The sequence below is a fragment of the Arachis hypogaea genome, chromosome 10, assembly GCF_003086295.3.
Source record: "Arachis hypogaea cultivar Tifrunner chromosome 10, arahy.Tifrunner.gnm2.J5K5, whole genome shotgun sequence".
In the NCBI taxonomy this organism is placed as follows: domain Eukaryota; kingdom Viridiplantae; phylum Streptophyta; class Magnoliopsida; order Fabales; family Fabaceae; genus Arachis; species Arachis hypogaea.
The window spans coordinates 55,165,618-55,184,752 of record NC_092045.1 but is presented as its reverse complement, the minus strand read 5'-3'; the positions used below and the strand labels follow the sequence as shown (position 1 = coordinate 55,184,752).

The 19,135-nt window shown below is 35.9% G+C and overlaps 1 protein-coding gene across 1 annotated transcript; it reads left to right on the top strand.

Moving 5' to 3' along the window:
• The first annotated feature begins 1,935 nt into the window (after positions 1 to 1,935).
• On the top strand, positions 1,936 to 4,242 carry LOC112717565 (uncharacterized). The gene is made up of 5 exons (XM_025769560.3): positions 1,936 to 2,144; positions 3,552 to 3,609; positions 3,757 to 3,837; positions 3,938 to 3,973; positions 4,114 to 4,242. The coding sequence occupies exons 1-5, from the start codon at positions 1,936 to 1,938 to the stop codon at positions 4,240 to 4,242; spliced, it is 513 nt and encodes a 170-aa protein (XP_025625345.2).
• The last annotated feature ends 14,893 nt before the right edge of the window (positions 4,243 to 19,135 follow it).

The following is a 19,135-nucleotide window of genomic DNA, read 5'->3' as shown; positions in this document are numbered from 1 at the left end:
GCTTTCACGAACTTTCTTCTTGCAAGTATATTTATACTTCATTCTGAGATTTGAATTAATGGAATTCATAAATCATCATACTATCTTAGCCTTACTTGTTCATATATGTTCTTGGAGATTAATAAATTTTTAACCAAGTAGGTAGACACATTTTGCATATTTGATGAACCACAAGAGTTTAACATGAGAACATGCTAATGTTTGAGTGTGGGAAAGTTGATGAACCACAATTTTATAGTTTATGTTGTATTGAATTTGGTAGATTTTATCAACTTTTTTCATATTTATTCACTAAAATAGTATGGTTTTGTGAATTTCTCTTAAGTGTGCTTAATGATTGAAAATATGCTTCCTAGGCTATTAAATTGCTAAATTTAATTTACTTTTCTCCCATTCAATGCCTTGATATGTTTGTTTGAGTGATTTAAAGTTTTGAAGGCAAGAATGACTTGAAAAAAACGGAAAAAAAAAAGAATGCAAAGTGGAGAATTCATGAAGAAATTAGGATTTCCTAAATTCATGGCAACGCATACGACACATATACGCATGAGAGGAAAGTCTGCCAGGCAACACGTACGTGTGACAAGCATTACAGGAGCCACGTCAGACTTTTCCGTTGGGTCTGACAAAGGCATTTGGACGGATGGACTGATCCGACCAACTTTTAAAGACGTCAAAAACTTAAAAGTATTTTTCAATGGTCAAAAACAAAAATGTCCACGAGAAAAAGGTCAGGAACGTTTTTGTCTATTTTTATTTTAAATATGAGCAAGTTTTATATTATATGTAATCTAAAACTCAATTAATAGGAATGAATTAAAGAAATTTTTAGGTTCTATCATGAAAATGGAGTGTGATCATGGTCCCCTACATATTTTGGGTACGTGACCATCAACTCAAAATTGAAAACAACTTTTTTTAGATTTTACCCACATGCCTACAAAATCAATGGGCTACTTATTAAGTACTAAAAATAATAAATGTAATATGGGAATTTTTTTATTTAAATTAAATAAATATAAAATTTATAAAAATACATAAAATTAACAATATTTACATAAATACACAATATATCACATCTCAAATTGTTAAAAATGAGTAGATCTTGAATACTTAGATATGTGTAAAATGTGTAAATAAAAATATAAAGGGTATTCAACTACACAGCACTCCAAAATCTACTCAATCCCAATTTTTAGGTAAGTAAGGTAGCATTTGTTTTGAGGTACTGAGACAGAGACTGAGAGACTGAGATTCAGTATCATGTTTGTTGGTTCAGAGATTGGTACTAAAATTTTTGTCTCTGTCTCTAAAATTTCAGTATTTCAGTACCTCCAAATGTAGAGACACATAAGACTAAAATTTTTAGAGATGAAGAATGAAACTTTAATAACATTTTATACCTAAAATACCCTCATTTCAATTCATTATTTCCAATTTTACCCTTTGTGAAAATTAAATTAGAGTTTCATTTTTGTTTTAATTTTTGTCTCCCATTTTGTACCGAACAGAATACTGAGATTATCTCTGTCTCTTAGTCTCTGTCTCTCAATCCCAATCTTTTTATCTCTGTCTCTCTACCAAATGCTATTTAAGAGAAAACTATATATTTAAACTATAGCTAATGACCATATTATCATATTATATTATTATAAATTAAAATAAAAAATGAGAATAATTAGAGGGATATCTCGTATGAATTGAGCATCACCCATCATCATCTATACCCATTACCCAAACCTTCCATGAATAATAATTATGAATTGAAACTTGAAACTCAACAACGCTCCCACTATTAACCTTCACTTCTCTAATTTTGATTCCAACCCGCCACTATTTCTCTCAAGATCCCTCATAATCCACTGGAAAAGTTTCAAACTTTTGAGCTTTGAAACTGGGGTTTTGTCATTCCGCTTGTTGGGCCGTCTTTGAGATATGCCCGGAGATGGCGGCGACGACAGTGGTGGTGGTGGTGTTGCTATCAAAGGTGGCAACATCTACTGGGGAAGGAAAGGGGGCACTGATTTCAGAGGAATCGTTGTGATCTTTGCTTGGGTTTCTATTCCACACAACTTGCTTCGAAAATTTGTTGACTCTTCTTTGGGATGGAATTCCCTTGTTTGTTATGCTCATTATCTTTCTGCGTAAGTTTTTCTTTCTAATTTTTAGATTTGTTTGGGTTAATTTGTATTTCTTTTAGGTCAATTTTTTCTGCATTAGCATGTATTTGTTTGTTGTTTAATAACTGATTTGATTATCAGATGGAGTTCATTGAATAAGAAGATGATGAAATTTGTGGGTCTAGTGTGTTAGATGAGAGGAATAGGTCCTATACCCAAATTAGTTTGAACTTAAAAAAATTAGGCTGTTGCATGGTATATCCTTGTCTTGGAGAGCAAAATTGTCAATTGTCAAATGGAATCTTTGCTTCTTGGAAGTTAGTTGGTTATTAATTCTAGCTAAAGTGGCAATCTCAATTCTAGCTAAAGTTTTTTGGCTTTAGAATCTTGGCATCACTCTGTTCTAGCCTTCTAGCTAATATTCCGGTTTTTGCTTCTCTTCTTTTGTGTGATTTTTTATATTCCTAATTTTCAGTGTTCAAGCAAACAAGCAACGACCTACTTGTGGGTCTTTTTCTGGCTCGTTTAGTGAACTTTATCATGGGATAGCAGCTTTAGTGAGTTGGAACTTGCATTATCATGTTGGCCAAACCATGTTGAAACAAAATGGAACAGAAAAGTTTGGCTTGTATAAGCGCCTTTCATAGAATTAGGTTTTCACCATGATATTGATGAAAAACATTAACTTCGTAGATAGTTGATGGGAAGTAGATGTGGACCTGTTTTATCAAGTAGAATTAAAATAGATGAAAATTTATCGGTGATAAACTAGAAAAGTTACTCTTATTGTTGCATCAGATACATGTTACAGAGTTTACACATAAAATCAGGAATATGGGTGGGTTGTAGAGGTGTAATTATTCTTGAGTCATTAAATTTTTTCCATAATTTTAGTTATGTATTATAAGACAGCAATAGTTTTTGCTGTAACTCTTTACAGAGGTTTGTGCTTTGCTTTGTTGCATATGCAAATATTTGAGACCTGCCCACATGTACATGTCTCTATATCTTACATGATTTGGGAAGCTTTTTTGTACAATGAAGTACAAATTGTTTGACTTCAGACGCGGAAAAGATATGGAACCCAGCTCCACTTCCACCTATACAGATGTGATTTAGAATGGAAATGTTGTTGTGAATCTGTAACTGTAAAAAGAATATGTTGAAAGGAGATTAGAGCATAAAATATTAATAATATCTAGTATTCTACTACATATTAAGTAGGCTTGAGTTGTTAGATGTTGTATGATCCTAAATTACTTCTAGCAAAGCACTTTGAGACATGCTAAGTGATAGCCAACTATATTACCGTTGAAAGCATACTATTTCATATTCGCATTTTGTCTCCGATCATTGCCTTATTTGGGTTTATTGGTTTGGTGTTTGATATTGACAGAAATGTTTATATTACAAATTTCTTCTCTCATGCAGATTCCATGATGAAAATGTCATGTCACTGGCATTTAGTGTTCTTAAGGAGCTTATTGAGGTCTGTGTTGGAAATTTGAAAACATGCAAATATCTATATATATCCTTTTAAGAAGCCGTGGTCACTAGGCACCATCTTCATTATCTGTATATCTTGTCTATGTTCTACATTCTTGGATTATGCTAGAAACAATTTTGCATTTTGCAGGAACTGCGGATTAGGCCATGTCCTGTTGTATTTGCTACATTTTCTGCTGGGTCAAAAGCCTGTCTGAACAAGGTATTTCAGGTAAGTTTTATTCATCTGATCTATCTTTGGCATATAGAGAATTAATGTATGCCCTATTAAAATAGAGATTCCCATTGTAACGGTTTTCATATAAATGCAGCTTATTGAAGGAGGATGTGAAGTTCGAATACACATGGTAATTCACCTTTTGTTTTATTTTTATTTTAGGCTAACTAAATTTTGCCTTTGTTCACTCCATGCTTTCATCTTTGATTGATGAAATCTTTTAATGCCGATTTTTTTGAAACTTACTAATTATTAGTTTATTTTGTGAAGCATAACTATCAGTTGCTTAAGAGATGTGATTCCGGACACATCTACGATTCTGGCCCGCTAGATGTTACGAGTGATTTCGGCTTCCGCTTCTCTCTACACCCTTCCATTGCAAAAGTGCCCGAACTGTAACAACCCCATTTTTTGAGTACGCGGGATCTTTTCTGAAGGCACGGATTTCTCTGGAAGATCAATAAAGGGAACACTTCTGTTGTATCATCAAGCATCTCAATCCTTAATGTTATTATGTCATCCTTAAGCTAGAACATCTTCTGAGGCAAGCTCGATAACGCAATCACGAAGAACCTAGCTTTTGAACCGTATCGGTTAGGAGTTTTGGTTCTAGTTTTTGTAAATAGTCTCTGTTTGACAAACCGGACACAATTCATGAGAGAAGAGAGATAATAGTATAATACGATCATTATAGTAGTATTAGAAGATACTTGAATGATATTATAAGGTTAGCTGGTCTGTTTTAGTTAAAAATAAGAAATCAATTTAACCGGGTTCACAGTTTACTGGTGTAGCTTAACACCTGCACTCTTTGATGACTTTAGCAATGCTAAGGCCTCATAATACATGCTCTATTCTCATAATACATATGTTACTAGTGTCATTTATGCTAGTAGCTCAGAAAATAATTTTTAGAGATGTTTTTACAAGTGTTCCGATACATCTAGTTTTAGTAGTTATACACCTGAGATATTTTAATATTATTTTAATCCACCTCCAAGCCAACCAAACACAACTCACCCTACACCCTCCAAAACCCCCAAGACTGCCTCATTTTCTCATTGTGGCCAAAAATCATCAAGAGAAAAAAGAGAGAAACTTCTTGGTTTAAATATCTTCAAAGCTTGATTTCTACTGAACTAAAACTCAAATCAAAACTCCAATTTCTCCAAAATGATCCTATCTTCTTCCTCCACATAACCATAAAACATATCAAGGCTGGAAATAAGGTGAGATGGCTGTCTCCCTCCCACTTCAATTCGGTTTTCAAGGAAAACCATACAAAACATGTATTTTCTTGATGTTCTTCCTTAGGAATCAAGCTTAACTTGACTTGAGGGCCAAGAAACGTCAATTTCCAGCAATTTTAAGGTGAGATATTCCATTCTAACGTGCTGAGAGAGATTTGGTCAGTTGAGGGTTTTTGTATTTAAAGTTGTTCCTGATGTGATTTAGGAGGAAAAAGTGCTTAAAGACCACCTAAGGACATAACCAAATTTGGAGCAGCAAAACCAGGTAGGGTTTGGTAAAATTAATCTTGATTGATTATGTTTAAGTTGTGTGATTATGATATGCTTTGGTTATGCTTGTAATTGATTGTTTATATGAGTGATTCTTGTTGAAATTTTGGTGAAATTTTGATGAAATTTGATAAAATTCAAGCTATGAACTTGTGTCCTTGTGGCTGCTGGAAAATGAAACCCTAGAGCTTAAATTGGGGTTTAATTTGTGTTAAAATCATGTAGAAAATATGGGGTTTTAGTGGCTGAGAATTTATTATGAATTATAGTAAAAATCGGTTGCTGAATAGATTTAAAAATGGGTAAAAACAGAGAAAGAATCTGAAGAATTTACGAAGAACATGAAGGACACTTTGAGTGTGATGAAGAACATGGAAGAACAGGCCTTAGATCTTAAAAATGGCAAGGTTGTAATTATTTTGGTGTTTGAGGGATTATTAGGTAATTTCTGAAAGTTAAGGTGGTAAAAGTAGAAATATTAAAAGTTATGGGTGGTAAAAAATAAATTTTAAAGGTTAAAAGTTAAAGTGGGTTAATTTTCAAAAATTTAATGATAAAATAATAAATAATAATAAAATATTAAATAATAATATTTAAATAAAAATAATATTTTAATAAAAACAATAAAATAATACAAAAAAGTAGTTTTCTGTAAAAGCCTTAGAAAGACAACTTTAAGTGCAGAATCTCATAATTACCTTCATAAAACACTTAGGGAGTGGTAATAACATGTTAGTGAGCCAAAGATAAAGGAAAGATAAAAAGTTAAAGAAGAGATAAAAATTGAAGAAAAAGTCTGTAAAGTTTTAATGACAGAAAAACAGACAGAGATTAGTGAACGAACTAGGGCAACATAGTTAGTCCTTGAGTTGCAACTAGGGTTAGGTATTATATGAAAAGTTAAACTATTTCAGTATAGACTTAATGAAGCTATACTTGGGATAGACTAACTATTCGTACCAAAATTTACATAAGCTTTAAAGATATACGTTAAGCAGAGAAAAGAGTAATCAAAGCAGAGTAAAGAGATACAGAGAACAGAATAACCAGAGTAGAAAGATAAAGAGAAAAGAGTAATCTGATAAAGAGAAATGGTTTGAGTTAAGATGTTGTAAAAGTAAAAGTTGTAAAGTTTGTATAGTATGATTGAATAGAGAAAGAAAGAGGTACTGCATAAAAATGTGAAAGTGATGATGAATAATTAGAATGATAATGAATGATGATAATGAGAATGATTCTGTGATGATCTGCTGTGTGAAGGCAGTCAGATAGATGGTGGTACGACCACTGAGAGCGCTTCCCTGGGATACTTAGCTATAATGCTATTTTGTAAGTCAGAGGACTCTTACAGAGGTATCGAAAAAACACGACTAGCATATACTCCTGTAAGTCAAAAGACTCTTACAGTAAGTGTGTGTATGCTCCTGTAATTCAGAGGACTTTTACAGTGAGTGTGTTGGGCAGATATAAGTTAACTAGCTCCGCCATGCAAGTCAAAGGACTCTTGCAGTGGGTTGCTAGTGCCGCCCTGCAAGTCAAAGGACTCTTGTAGTGGTTTGCCTCGCAAGTCAAAGGACTCTTGCGAGGATCATTGCCAACAGGGAAGCCTTACCTGGTCAAAGGACTCCGGGTAACGTCGAGAGCGGGTATGTAACCGACAAATGAGTTCATTACCTGCACTAGGGCTAGACATGCATCATACTTTGTTGCGCATTTCCTCTGTTATGATTGTTGTTTGAATCTATGCCTTCTTTGATTTCATTCTATTCTTTGTGTCTGTGTTTTGTTTTCTTGTATTCTTTTGTTTGTGTTTTGCTTTCTGTTTTCTCTATTTATCTGTTTTTTCTTTTTACTGCTTCTCGGTATTCTGCTATTTATCTGCTAAACAACATGTAATTAACAAACTTAACTAATAACCCCGGCCCTACTAAGAACTTTCCAGTTCTTACCCCTTCTCTCTCCCTTCCCCCTTCAGATGGAAGCATGAGTACCCTTCCGTAATTCACTGACGACCGTTCGCAAAGAGGATTCTGCTCTAGGTAGTCTTCTGAGTCTAGGGTGAATCTTGTATCTCTGTTTATATATATATACTATGAGACCAGCCAACGTCTGCACCCCGTTTGTATGTGAATCTTAACCTAAGTCCTGTGTACGAGACTCTTGTTATGTGGCTACTTGATGAGGTACCAGGGAGACGTCATATGGTAATGTCTGATTGTGCAGAGGAATAGTAGATGATGTTCCACCTTCTGATAACGTTCTACCTGACTTGAGTTTTGAAGACTTAGAACGTACTTTCCCTCGCTTTAGTAGTTTAGATGGACTAGGTGAGTATAGAGTCTAGGCTAGCCTGGGTGCCAGCTTAGGGACTTCTTAAACAAGTCAGGGCCTGAGATGTTGTGTGTATATATATATATATATATATATATATATATATATATATATATATATATATATATATATATATATATATTATTTAGCTATATCTAGGGGTGTTCTAACTAAAAGTCTATACTCTAATAAAGGCTGGATCACGAAATGTTGTCAACTGCTTGATTTGTATTTATGTGAGGTTGTTTATAACTGTGGTATTTGTTATTATTTGCGAATTGATTGTGAATGATTCACTTTATTAACCCAGATATTTTAAAAAAATACCTCGTGAAATAACTACGCTTTTAACAACGAATCAAGCTCATATAATAAATAATAGATAATAATTAGGTAGGCAGGTCGGTAGCGCTCAGTTTCTAGTATGATCATGACGTACCAGAAATTGGGTCGTTACAATTTGATATCAGAGCAGTTCTTTCCTAGTAGAGCCTGGAGAGTGGACTGACTATGCTTCATTGCATACTCTGCTTGTGTGTCTCATGCTGTTAGGGTATCTTTAAGATACATTTGGCATGAATGTCTATGAGTGCTCATTTTGGGAATGTTTGTACTTAACTTGAGATATTAAGACTGATCACCTTAATGTTGATTGTTTGGTGTGAATATGACCTTAATGACTGTGAATAGGCATATTTTAATCGAGCTCCAAACGATGAGTCGATGTGAGCCACAGCTATCTTCATAACTATTATGATGTCCATGGCTATGACTATGTGAGATTTGGGTGCTGTAAGGAATGGACCGATCTCTTCGTCAGGATGGATTGAAGGAAATAGAACACTTGAAGATGGATTCTGCACATGGTTGAAATTTTGAGGGCAAAATTTTCTTTTAGGAGGGTAGAATGTAACAACCCCGTTTTTCGAGTACGCGAGATCTTTTCTGAAGGCACGGATTTTTCCGAAAGATCAATAAAGGGAACACCTCTACTGTATCATTAAGCATCTCAATCCTTATTGTTATAATGTCATCCTTAAGCTAGAACCTCTTCTGAGGCAAGCTCGATAACGCAATCACAAAGAACCTAGCTTTTGAACCGTATCGGTTAGGAGTTTTGGTTCTAGTTTTCGTAAATAGTCTCTGTTTGACGAACCGGACACAATTCATGAGAGAAGAGAGATAATAGTATAATATGATCATTATAGTAGTATTAGAAGATACTTGAATGATATTATAAGGTTAGCTGGTCTGTTTTAGTTAAAAATAAGAAATCAATTTAACCGGGTTCACAGTTTACTGGTGTAGCTTAACACCTGCACTCTTTGATGACTTTAGCAATGCTAAGGCCTCATAATACATGCTCTATTCTCATAATACATATGTTACTAGTGTCATTTATGCTAGTAGCTCAGAAAATAATTTTTAGAGATGTTTTTACAAGTGTTCCGATACATCTAGTTTTAGTAGTTATACACCTGAGATATTTTAATATTATTTTAATCCACCTCCAAGCCAACCAAACACAACTCACCCTACACCCTCCAAAACCCCCAAGACTGCCTCATTTTCTCATTGTGGCCAAAAATCATCAAGAGAAAAAAGAGAGAAACTTCTTGGTTTATAAATCTTCAAAGCTTGATTTTTACTGAACTAAAACTCAAATCAAAACTCCAATTTCACCAAAATGATCCTATCTTCTTCCTCTACATAACCATACAACATATCAAGGCTGGAAATAAGGTGAGATGGCTGTCTCCATCCCACTTCAATTCGGTTTTCAAGGAAAACCATGCAAAACAGGTATTTTCTTGATGTTCTTCCTTAGGAATCATGCTTAACTTGACTTGAGGGCCAAGAAACGTTAATTTCCAGCAATTTTAAGGTGAGATATTCCATTCTAATGTGCTGAGAGAGATTTGGTCAGTTGAGGGTTTTTGTATTTAAAGTTGTTCCTGATGTGATTTAGGAGGAAAAAGTGCTTAAGGACCACCTAAGGACATAACCAAATTTGGAGCAGCAAAAACAGGTAGGGTTTGGTAAAATTAATCTTGTTTGACTGTGTTTGAGTTGTGTGATTATGATATGGTTTGGTTATACGTGAAATTGATTGTTTATATGAGTGATTCTTGTTGAAATTTTGGTAAAATTTTGATGAAATTTGATGAAATTCAAGCTATGAACTTGTGTTCTTATGGCTGCTGGAAAACAAAACCCTAGAGTTTAAATTGGGGTTCAATTTGTGTTAAAATCATGTAGAAAATATGAGGTTTTAGTGGCTGGGAATTTATTATGAATTATGGTAAAAATCGGTTGCTAAAAAGATTGAAAAACGTGTAAAAATAGAGAAAGAATTTGAAGATTTTACGAAGAACACGAAGGACACTTTGAGTGTGATGAAGAACATGGAAGAACATGCCTTAGATCTTAAAAAGGTCAAGGTTGTAATTATTTTGGTGTTTGAGGGGTTATTTGGTAATTTCTGAAAGTTAGGATGGTAAAAGTAGAAATATTAAAAGTTATGGGTGGTAAAAAATAAATTTTAAAGGTTAAAAGTTAAAGTGGGGTAATTTTCAAAAATTTAATGAGAAAATAATAAATAATAATAAAATATTAAATTATAATATTTAATTAAAAATAATATTTTAATAAAAACAATAAAATAATACGGATAAAGTAGTTTTCTATAAAAGTCTTAGAAAGACAACTTTAAGTGCAAAATCTCATAATTACCTTCATAAAACACTTAGGGAGTGGTAATAACATATTAGTGAGCCAAAGATAAAGGAAAGATAAAAAGTTAAAGAAGAGATAAAAATCGAAGAAAAAGTCTGTAAAGTTTTAATGACAGAAAAACAGACAGAGATTAGTGAACGAACTAGGGCAACATAGTTAGTCCTTGAGTTGCGACTAGGGTTAGGTATTATATGAAAAGTTAAACTGTTTCAGTATAGACTTAATGAACCTATACTTGGGACAGGCTACTATTCATACAGAAATTTACATAAGCTTTAAAGATATATGTTAAGCATAGAAAAGAGTAATCAAAGCAGAGTCAAGAGATTTAGAGAACAGAATAACCAAAGGAGAAAGACAAAGAGAAAAGAGTAATATGATAAAGAGAAATGGTTTGAGTTGAGATGTTGTAACAGTCAAAGCTGTAAAGTTTGTATAGTATGATTGAATAGAGAAAGAAAGAGGTACTGCATAAAAATGTGAAAGTGGTGATGAATAATGAGAATGATAATGAATGATGATAATGAGAATGATTATGTGATGATCTGCTGCGTAAAGGCAGTCAGATAGATGGTGGTACGACCACTGAGAGCGCTTCCCTAGGATACTTAGCTATAATGCTATTCTGTAAGTTAGAGGACTCTTACAGAGGTATCGAGAAAACACGACTAGCATATACTCCTGTAAGTCAAAGGACTCTTACAGTAAGTGTGTGTATGCTCGTGTAAGTCAGAGGACTCTTACAGTGAGTGTGTTGGGCAGATATAAGTTAACTAGCTCTGCCATGCAAGTCAAAGGACTCTTGCAGTGAGTTGCTAGTGCCGCCCTGCAAGTCAAAGGACTCTTGCAGTGGTTTGCCTCGCAAGTCAAATGACTCTTGCAAGGAGCATTGCCAACAGGGAAGCCTTACCTGGTCAAAGGACTCCGGGTAACGTCGAGAGCGGGTATGTAACCGACAAATGAGCTCATTACCTGCATTAGGGCTAGACATGCATCATACTTGGTTGCGCATTTTCTCTGTTATGATTGTTGTTTGAATGCATGCCTTATTTGTTTTCATTCTATTCTTTGTGTCTGTGTTTTATTTTCTTGTATTCTTTTGTTTGTGTTTTGCTTTCTATTTTCTCTATTTTTCTATTTATCTGTTTCTTCTGTTTACTGTTTGACAAACGGATTCTTGCGTGGTCTAGAATTTTACAAATAAGCTCTAGTTGAAAGTATAGCTTCTAAACCAACAAAAATCCTTTCGTACAAAAAACTTGTTTGTCACTAAAGCAAACCCAATAAAATTTATAACCGAAGTATTCAAACCTCGGGTCGTCTCTCAAGGAATTGCAGGGAGGTGTATTTATTATTGAAAACAGGTATATTTTTGAGGTTTTTTAACATAAAAAGCAAGAATAGTGAATGGCAATGGAAACAACTAACTATAAAAACTCTTAGCAAGGTATGAGAACTGGAAATCCCATCTTAGTTATCCTTATCAATTGTGATGAGAATTGTTTATTGCTCCCACTTAGTAAACCCTTACTAAATAAAGGAAAGTCAAGTGGACTAATCAATTTGATTCCTCAAGTCCTAGTCAACTCCTGTGGAAAGATGAGCTTTAGAGGGATCCAAACTAATCAGCAAATTCCAATTCTCAATCAACAAGGAGTTTGATAACTCAAGTGTCACCAATTACTCTACCCAAGCCAAAAAGAGAAAAATCCAAATTATTTATATCATAAATAGAGAAAAACAATCATAAATCTGAAATACCTAAAATTGCATTAAATGAGAAAATAAATTCTAACATAGAGTTCATAAGCCAATATTGGGAAAATAAATAAAAGTAGAAGAGAAATTAAATTAAAGGAACATTGAACCTGGAATGAAGAGAAACAATCCTAAAACTAAGAGAAATCCTAAATCCTACAACGTAAGAGAGAGGAGAGAGCCTCTCTCTCTAGAAAACTACATCTAAACCTAAAATTATGTGAATATGAATGTTGTCTCAATGAATGGATGCATTCCCCCACTTTATAGCCCCCACTTTATGTCGTCCACGTGTACGCATTGATTGAGTTTTCTCCAAGTCACACATGTGCGTGATCCACGCGTGTGCGTCACCTATCTTCAAAGCAGCTATGGCAAATTATATATCGTTACGAAGCCCCGGATGTTAGCTTTCTAACGCAACTGGAACCGCGTCATTTGGACATTTGTAGCTCATGTTATGGTCGATTTAGTACCAAGAGGTCTGGCTGGACAGCTTTAGCAGTTCCTTTAGTTTCTTGTATTCCTTCCACTTTTGCATGCTTCCTTTCTATTCTCTAAGCCATTCCTGCCCTGTGATCTCTGAAAACACTTAACACACATATCAAGGCATCGAATGATAATAAGGGAGGATTAAACATAGCAAAATTAAGACCAAAGAAGCATGTTTTCAATGATAGCACAAAATCAGGAAGGAAAATGTAAAACATGCAATTTACATGAATAAGTGTGAGAATAGTGGATAAAATCTACTTAATTAAGCACAAGATGTACCACGAAGTAGTGGTGCATCACTGCTTCTCGGTATTATGCTATTTATCTGCTAAACAACATGGAATTAACGAACTTAACTAATAACCCCGACCCTACTAAGAACTCCCCAGTTCTTACCCCTTCTCTCTCCCTTTCCCCTTCAGATGGAAGCATGAGTACCCTTCCGTAATTCACTAACAACCGTTCGTTAAGAGGATTCCGCTCTAGGCAGTCTTTTGAGTCTAGGGTGAATCTCGTATCTCTATTTATATGTATATACTATAAGACCAGCCAACGTCTGCACCCCGTTAGTACGTGAACCTTAACCTACGTTTTGTGCACGAGACTCTTGTTATGTGGCTACTTGATGAGGTACCAGGGAGACGTCATATGGCAATGTCTGATCGTGCAGAGGAATAGTAGATGATGTTCCACCTTCTGATAACGTTCCACCTGACTTGAGTTTTAAAGACTTAGAATGTAATTTTCCTCGCTTTAGTAGTTTAGAGGGACTAGGTGAGTATAGAGTCTAGGCTAGCCTGGGTGCCAGCTTAGGGACTTCTAGGTCAGGGCCTGGGATGTTGTGTGCATATATATATATATATATATATATATATATATATATATATATATATATATATATATTTAGCTATATCTAGGGGTGTTCTAACTAAAAGTCTATACTCTAATAAAGGCTAGATCACGAATGTTGTCAACTGTTTGATTTGTATTTATGTGAGGTTGTTTATAACTGTGGTATTTGTTATTATTTGCGAATTGATTGTGAATGATTCAGTTTATTAACCCAGATGTTTTAAAAAAAATACCTCGTGAAATAACTACGCTTTTAACAATAAATCAGCCTCATATAATAAATAATAGATAATAATTAAGTAGACAAGTTGGTTGCCCTCAGTTTATAGTATGATCATGACGTGCTAGAAATTGGGTCGAACCATCAAAGCTTGCTACCTGGGTAGCAAAATCTGTTGTTTCTGGTTTAGATGCTCTATATATAACTAGGTTGGAAGTCCTAGCTTCTGAACATTGGCAAGCTTTATATTCTTCTGTGGTAAGCGTTGTTAGAACCCCTAACTAAGTCGAGCAGCCAGAATTTTTAGATATTTCTATTTTAAAATAAATTGGCTTTAATTTTCATTTTTGTTTTTAGAATTTTGGTGCCTCGTTTCTTGTTGTATGTTCTGAGAATGATGACCATGTGCGGTACCAAAGCATCTACGACTTTGCCCAACGGCTGTGCAATCTTGGTGGAGATATCAACCTTTTAAATTTGAGTGGCTCGTCTCACGTAGGTTTGTCTGAGGCCCAATTTCCCCTATGCCGTTTCTGATTTGGACATGTATAACACAAATGCTGTTACTTGTTTCAGGACACTACAAGCAGCATTCGATCCAATATAGGGCTGCTGTGAGCAAATTATTTGAGAAGGCTGCTTCAATATATTCGCAAAAACTGATCCTCAAACGAGAAAGAACTCATATGGAAGGTGCACAAGATGAGATATCCGAGTTAATCTGTGACCTTCGGAAGGTGGCTATCAATTCAAATAAGAGCCTTAGAAGAGTTGCAGTTGGGCCAAGGGACCATTTCTTTATGCCTAGTGCTGCCGGACATTACAATGATAGGGACTCTGGGACTGTGCAAGACGAACAGAAAGAAAAACCTCTTTTTCTGCCCAGCTCTCCAAGCATCAGTGCTCATAGTGTCCTTGGTCAATTTCTTTTCGACGTTTGCGTTCGGAAGAATGTCGAAGGTTGGGATGTTAAATTTTCTGGAACTCCAAACGAAAGGTTGTGTTCTTCAGCTCCTAGGCATTCACCTTTAAGTGGTATTAAACGCATCCGTCGCTCAAGGTTATGAAGCTGTTTCTTGCGTCCGATTAAGGAAATACTGTTATATAAGCTTGACTGAACCATCACCAATTTTCCTAGACATAACTAGAAGATAGTATGGATTTTTGCTACGACAAATGGATCATTCATTTTAAGGAGGGATAAGTATGATTTTGGTCCCCAACGTAGAGGCTGAAAATTTATTTCGTCCCTGACCTTTTTTTCGCTCCAAAATGGTCCCCCAAGGTTTCAGTTTATTTTAAAATCATCCTTCGGACGAAAATACCCTTCTCCATTCACCCAAAATCAACCAAAATCAACCACCACCACCACCACCAGAACAGAACCACCACCACTACCACCACATCACCACCACCACCACCACCACCACCACCATCATCATCATCATCATCATCATCACAAAACCACCACCACCAGAACAGAACCACCACCACCACCACATCACCACCACCACCACCACCACCACCACCACCATCATCATCATCATCATCATCACCACAAAACCACCACCACCAGAATAAAACCACCACCACCAGAACCCACCACCACCACCACCAATTTTAAAATCATCATGGTCATCATCATCATCATCATCATCAGAAATTCACAACAAAATTTCACAACAAATTTCAGTAACAACAATATTCCACAACAAATTTCACAAAAAATCAGAAATTTCACAAACAAATCTAGTTCACAGAAGAAGAAGAAGAAGAAAGAAGAAGAAGAGTTGGTGGTGCGGTGCAGGGGAAGAAGAAGAAGAAAAAGAAGGAGGTGGTGGTGCGGTGCGGTGGTGCGGTGGGGGTGAGCTGCTGTGGTGCGGCAGAGGGCGGGGCGGCGGGGCAGTCGTGCGGCGGAAGAAGAAGAAGAAGAAGAAGAAGAAGGTCGTGGTGGTGTGGTGCGGCGGGTGCAGTGCGGTGGTGCGGCAAAGCGGCGGGCCGGTGGTGCGGTGGTCCCCCTCCTTCCCTCCCCCCTTTCTGCGCCTCCCACCCCTTTCTGCATTCCCCCCTTCTCTCTCCCCACTCCCCCTTATCTGTTCCCTTTCTTTCTTTTTTTATTTTATATTTATTTTATATTTATTTTATTTTATAATTTTTTAATGAAGGGTATTTTAGTAATAAAAATATAAAATTAGTAAAAAGGATGATTTTAAAACAAACTGAAACCTTAGAGATCATTTTGGAGTGAAAAAACGATCGAAGATGAAATAAATTTTCAGCCTCTACATTTGGGATCAAAATCATACTTATCCCTTTTAAGGGACAATGGAAATTTAATGGTTGAAATGGCTTTGACTATTAATTCCTTCCTGGTTACCCTTAGAAACAGAAGGGTGTGTAACCTTGAAAGAAGAGGTTTTGACTATTATTTTTTTAAAATAATAAAATATTTTTAAATAATAAAAAAATATTATTTTAATTTAATAACACTTTTTTAAATATTAAAATTATATAAATACAATGCCAAACGAACATTCGGAAAATGTATAAAAAAGTGTTGCAATTTGCGACTAATTTTTTGGTAATGGATTGGAAGAGTGTGTTATGGATAGTTATGAAAAATTGGTTTGTTTTTATTAAAAACTACAAATTGGAGGTTCAGATTTGGATGGGAGTAGAAAACTGAAGGTTAAATTTTGGATAAAGGTAAAAAACTGAGTGTCAATTTTGGGTGGAGATAAAAAATTAAAGGTCCGTTTTGGATAAAAAATAAATAAATAATTCAAATAATTCAAATTGAAAGGTTTTATTTGTTTGTTCAAAAAATTTTTTAATATTAAAATATAAATTTGACTTTTAAATTTGTAAATTCTTTTTAAAATAATAATAAAAATTATAAATCTAATTCTCAGATTTATAAGATTTATATAAAATAAAAATACATTAAATTTTTGTATTATCAAAAAACACTACTTATACAGTTATACTACAATACAAAAAGTAAAAAGCCACAATTTGAAAACAGAAGAGGAAGAATTATTCTTGTTTGGACATAGTCATTGACGTGGGGCCCAATAGACAGCCAAATATTCTACAATATGGTGTGACTTGTATTGTGTGCCACTCACTCTTGTTAGTCCTTTCATGTTTTCATTCTGGGAATGTCTTTGGTGGGGACGGATTCGGTACGCTGCCCCAGTTAGCGCACCAAAACGCCATTTTGGTGTTTGGCGCATCGGTGAGCCAGGAAGCGCCAAAATAAAATTTAATGTTTTTTCTGGGTTCTTTTTGCAAATTCATATAAAGTAGGGTTATTTTTTATTTTTTTTTTGCTCTCTATTCTTTATAATCTATTTTTGCTTTCTATTATATTTCTTTGTTTATGTTTTGAGGTGATCACTTAATTTTTTCCCCCCACCCCCACCCCCACCCTCACCCTCCCCTTCCCGTCTCCCCCTTCCCACCACCATCCACCCCCACCCCACCTCACCCCCGGTCTCCCCCTCCCTGTCTCCCATTCCCGCCACCCCCAGCCCACTCCCCGGTCTCCCCCACCCCCACCCCCACCCCCGGTCTCCCCCTCCCCGTCTCCCCTTCTGCCACCTCACGCCTCGCCGCCTCCGCCTCGCCGCCTCACATCGCCGCCTCACATCGCCGCCTCCGCGTCGCTTCTGCTGCCTCACGCCTTGTTTCTGCTTTTTTGTTTTTTGTTTCTGTTTGGTGTTGTTTCTGTTTCTGTTTGGTGGTGGTGGTGGTTGGTGGTGGTTGTGGTTGTGGTTGTGGTGTTGTTTCCTGCTTTCTTGGTGGTGGTCTTGGTGGTGGTGGTTGGTGGTTTGTGGTGGTTGTGGTTGTGGTTGTGAGGGTGGGGGTGGATGGTGGTGGAAAGGGGAGACCGGGGGTGGGGGAGGGGGGAAGGGGAGACCGAGGGTGGGGTAGGGGTGGGGGTGGCAGAAAGGGGAGACGGGGAGGAGGAGACCGGGGGTGGGGTGGGGGTGGCGGGAAGGAGAGACGGGGGTGGGGGTGGGAAGGGGAGACGGGGGGGTGGGGGAGGGGGGAAAGGGAGACCGAGGGGAGGGGAGGGGTGGGGTGGGGACTGTGTGTGTGTGTGTTACCGGGGGTGAGGTGGGGTGGGGGGTGGATGGTGGTGGGAAGGGGGAGACGGGAAGGGAAGGGAAGGGAAGGGAAGGGAAGGGAAGGGGAGGGTGAGGGTGAGGGTGAGGGTGAGGGTGAGGGTGGGGATGGGGGAGGGGAGGGGTGCGGTGCGGTGGGGACTCTGTGTGTGTGTTTTTTTTTTTATTATTATTAAAAAGGAAGGGTAATTTAGGAATAAAAATTAAAAAGGACGATTTTAATACGAAAAAAACACGTTAAGGACGATTTTAAATCAAAATATACATCGGGGACGGGTTCGATTCCGACCCTATAATCTACTAATATAGAAAAATATAATAAAATTATTTTAGTATGTAAAAACTAAAAAAACATAATAAGATTTTTTTTTCCTTTAAAAGTATTTGATATTATAGTCTTATGGACGGTAAATATAAGTTTTATACACAAAAAATTTTAGAAATTAAAACTAATTTAATATTAATTGATAATCACCAATATTTTATTTCAACGTAATAATATTTGTTCCGGGCAAAGTCCGGGTTTTAATAATAAACAGACTCACTAAACAGTCATTAATTTAGTTCTTAAAACATGTAAACTAATTCTACATAAACCCAACTAATTTTTAATTGTAACAAAAATAACCACCTACAAAGTTAAATTTGCAAACTAATCCCTCTGACACACCTACACTACTAACCAATCATAGGAGGAGAGAGAAAGAGTAATCTGTACCATTGGATTAAAAAAACAGAGAGATCCGACGGCCATCCTCAAATGGCGCACCAATCAGCCAAACATAAACATCATGTGCACTGGTGTGCTAAAGCGGTTCGGCACACCGAATCCGCCCCCGTCTTTGGTGGGGAAAGTATCTTCTAGATCTTGATGGACCAAGTAAAAATATTCTAAATGTGTAATTCAGATTCATTCTAGATATAAGTTTTCTATAATATTATATGTGTCCAATACTTACACTAATTGTAAACTAGTATATTGTAGTCTGGTTGAACCAATAATATAATGACTGATTTGAATTTTTTTTTTTTGAAAAAAATGTTTTAGTGGGTTAAGTGAATGTTGGGCCATAAAAAATTTTAACAATAAAAAAATAATTTATTTGTGTTTGGACTTATTGGATATAAATTTATATTTGGCCTTTATTTTTATTTTCAACAGAAGATATTATTAATATTTTGTATATTTAGGTAACAAAACATATTTTTATTAACCGATATGTGGTTAGTAAAAACATATATATCAATTT